The sequence below is a fragment of the Corapipo altera genome, unplaced genomic scaffold (genome assembly GCF_003945725.1).
Source record: "Corapipo altera isolate COAL_440 unplaced genomic scaffold, ASM394572v1 54156, whole genome shotgun sequence".
NCBI classification, from domain to species: domain Eukaryota; kingdom Metazoa; phylum Chordata; class Aves; order Passeriformes; family Pipridae; genus Corapipo; species Corapipo altera.
The window spans coordinates 1-2,761 of record NW_020888581.1 but is presented as its reverse complement, the minus strand read 5'-3'; the positions used below and the strand labels follow the sequence as shown (position 1 = coordinate 2,761).

The 2,761-nt window shown below is 64.4% G+C and overlaps 1 protein-coding gene across 1 annotated transcript; it reads right to left on the bottom strand.

Annotated features, from left to right (window-relative positions):
- Nucleotides 1–454: 454 nt before the first annotated feature.
- Nucleotides 455–2,552, bottom strand: ADAT3 (adenosine deaminase, tRNA specific 3). The gene is made up of 4 exons (XM_027633139.1): nucleotides 2,238–2,552; nucleotides 1,410–2,159; nucleotides 810–1,322; nucleotides 455–619 (listed from the first exon to the last, which is right to left on the bottom strand). Exons 1-3 carry the CDS (start codon nucleotides 2,545–2,547, stop codon nucleotides 946–948), a joined length of 1,437 nt encoding a protein of 478 aa, XP_027488940.1. The 5' UTR covers nucleotides 2,548–2,552; the 3' UTR covers nucleotides 455–619; nucleotides 810–945.
- Nucleotides 2,553–2,761: the final 209 nt, after the last annotated feature.

Sequence of the window (2,761 nt, the reverse complement as noted above, 5' to 3'; positions counted from 1 at the left end):
CAGTGCTCCCAGTATCCTCCCAGTCACCCCCCAGTGCTCCCAGTATCTTCCCAGTCTACCCCCAGTGTCTCCCCAGTGCCACCCCAGTGCTCCCAATACCCTCCCAGTCACTGATCCCAGTGCTCCCAGTGCTCCCAGTCACTGATCCCAGTGCTCCCAGTGCTCCCAGTCACTGATCCCAGTGCTCCCAGTGCCCCCAGTCACTGATCCCAGTGCTCCCAGTGCCCCCAGTCACTGATCCCAGTGCTCCCAGTCACTGACCCCAGCGCTCCCAGTGCCCCCAGTCACTGATCCCAGTGCTCCCAGTATGGGTTTTATTGGTCTGGGGGCAGAGCGGGGTGACCCCCCCATAGACCCAGTAGCACTGGTTGAGCTGGGGGTGCCCAGTGCCACCAGTGCCCCCAGTGCCAGATCCCAGTGCTCCCAGTGCCCAACTCCCAGTACTCCCAGTGCTCCCAGTACAGGCTTTACTGGTGTGGGGGCACAGTGGGGTGACCCCCCCATAGACCCAGTAGCACTGGCTGAGCTGGGGGTGCCCAGTGCCACCAGTGACTGATCCCAGTGCTCCCAGTGACTGATCCCAGTGCTCCCAGTCACCGAATCCCAGTACTCCCAGTGACTGATCCCAGTGCTCCCAGTGACTGATCCCAGTGCTCCCAGTGACTGATCCCAGTGCTCCCAGTGCCAGATCCCAGTGCCCCCAGTCACTGATCCCAGTGCCCCCAGTCACTGATCCCAGTGCTCCCAGTCACTGATCCCAGTGCCCCCAGTGACTGATCCCAGTGACCCCAGACACTGAGACCCACCACTCCCAGTGCTCCCAGTACAGGTTTTACTGGTCCAGGGATCCCAGGAGGTGACCCCCCCGTCAATGCACTGGAGATGGTTGAGCCGGGGGTGCCCAGTGCCACCAGTGCCCCCAGTGACCAATCCCAGTGCTCCCAGTCACTGACTCCCAGCGCTCCCAGCACTCCCAGTGCTCCCAGTGCTCCCAGTGCAGGTGTTCCCGGCGCGTGGGCAGCGCGGGACGACGCCCCCGTAGACGCGGTAGCGGTGGTTGAGCCGGGGGTGCCCGTGGAGGCCGTAGCGGGTGCCCAGGGCGCCCTGGGGGGCGGGTTTGTGGTAGAACACGCGTCGCACACGCGTGTGCAGCAGGGCCATGGCGCAGAGCGCGCACGGCTCCCGCGTCACGTACACGTCGCACCCCGACAGCAGGTACCCGGCGCTGCCGGCGGGGGCACCGGGGTCAACGTTGGTGGCGGCACCGGGGAGGACGTAACCGGTGAGGTCGGCGCCCGCCGGGAAGTCAACGGCCATGGGGAGGGCAATGGGGGGGGCGGCAACGTTGGGGGCGTCAACGGTGGGGGCGGCGAGGCTGGCCTTGGGGACATCAAGGTTGGCTTTGGGGACGTCAATGTTGGGGGTGTCAACACTGGGGGTGCCAACGTTGGCCTTGGAGATGTCAACGTTGGCCTTGGAGATGTCAACGTTGGCCTTGGAGACGTCAAGGTTGGCTTTGGGGATGTCAACATTGGGGACATCAACACTGGCCATGGGGACGTCAACATTGGCCATGGGGATGTCAATGTTGGCCTTGGGGATGCCAATGTTGGCCTTGGGGATGCCAATGTTGGGGGTGTCAACATTGGGGGTGTCAACGTTGGCCTTGGAGACGTCAAGGTTGGCTTTGGGGATGTCAACATTGGGGACATTGAGGTTGGCCTTGGGGACATCAACACTGGCCATGGGGACGTCAACATTGGCCATGGGGACGTCAACATTGGCCATGGGGATGTCAATGTTGGCCATGGGGACATCAAGGTTGGTCATGGCGGCATCAAGGTTGACCATGGGGATGCCAACGTTGGGGGTGTCAACATTGGGGGTGTCAACGTTGGCCATGGGGACGTCAACGTTGGGGACGTCACTGTTGACCATGGGGACATCAACACTGGTCATGGGGATGTCAAAGTTGACCATGGGGACGTCATTGTTGGCCTTGGGGACGTCATCGTTGGCCTTGGGGCCGCGCCGGGCGGTGGCACCATCCCCGTCCCGTGCGATGACGTCACCCCGGGCAGCGGTGACGTCCCCGTGACCAACGTTGACGTCCTCGAGCCCAACGATGACGTCATCGCCCCCAACGATGACGTCACCACGGCCAACGTTGACCTTCCCACACCCAACGTTGACCCCACACCCAATGTTGACCCCACACCCAACGTTGACGCTCCTGCACCCAGCGGTGCCACCCTGGTGCCCGATGATGACGTCACCATGACCAACGTTGACCCTCCCACACCCAACGGTGCCACCCTGGTGCCCAACGATGACGTCATCACACCCACTGATGACATCATCACACCCAACATTGACCCTCCCACACCCAACGGTGCCACCCTGGTGCCCACTGATGATGTCATCACACCCAATGATGACGTCATCACACCCAACATTGACCCTCCCACACCCAACAGTGACACCCTTGTGCCCACCGATGACGTCACTGCCCTCCCCGCGCCCCCCGATGACGTCACCGCCCCCCATGATGCCGTCCCGGCGCTGTTCCCGCGCCACGCGGGCGATGAGGTCGATGGCGGCGTGGCGCAGCGGGTGCCCCTCCCCCCGCCGGTCCCGCCCCACCCCCAGGACCCGCCCGCTCCGGGGGTCCACGGCCGCCGCCCCCTCCCCCCGCCCCGCCCCCGCCGCCGCCGCCGCCACCGCCATGGCCACGCCCGCCTGGAGCTCCTCCCCCGGCGAC

What these genes read in the sequence shown, in the direction of transcription:
- ADAT3 (XM_027633139.1), bottom strand. Translation starts at nt 2,547, where the DNA reads ATGGGGGGCGGTGACGTCATCGGGGGGCGCGGGGAGGGCAGTGACGTC. An exon ending in CCAGGGTGGCACCGCTGGGT is followed by an intron (nt 2,160 to 2,237) that starts GCAGGAGCGTCA and finishes TCAACGTTGGCC; the next exon opens with GTGGTGACGTCATCGTTGGG. An exon ending in TGACACCCCCAACATTGACG is followed by an intron (nt 1,323 to 1,409) that starts TCCCCAAAGCCA and finishes CCCCCATTGCCC; the next exon opens with TCCCCATGGCCGTTGACTTC.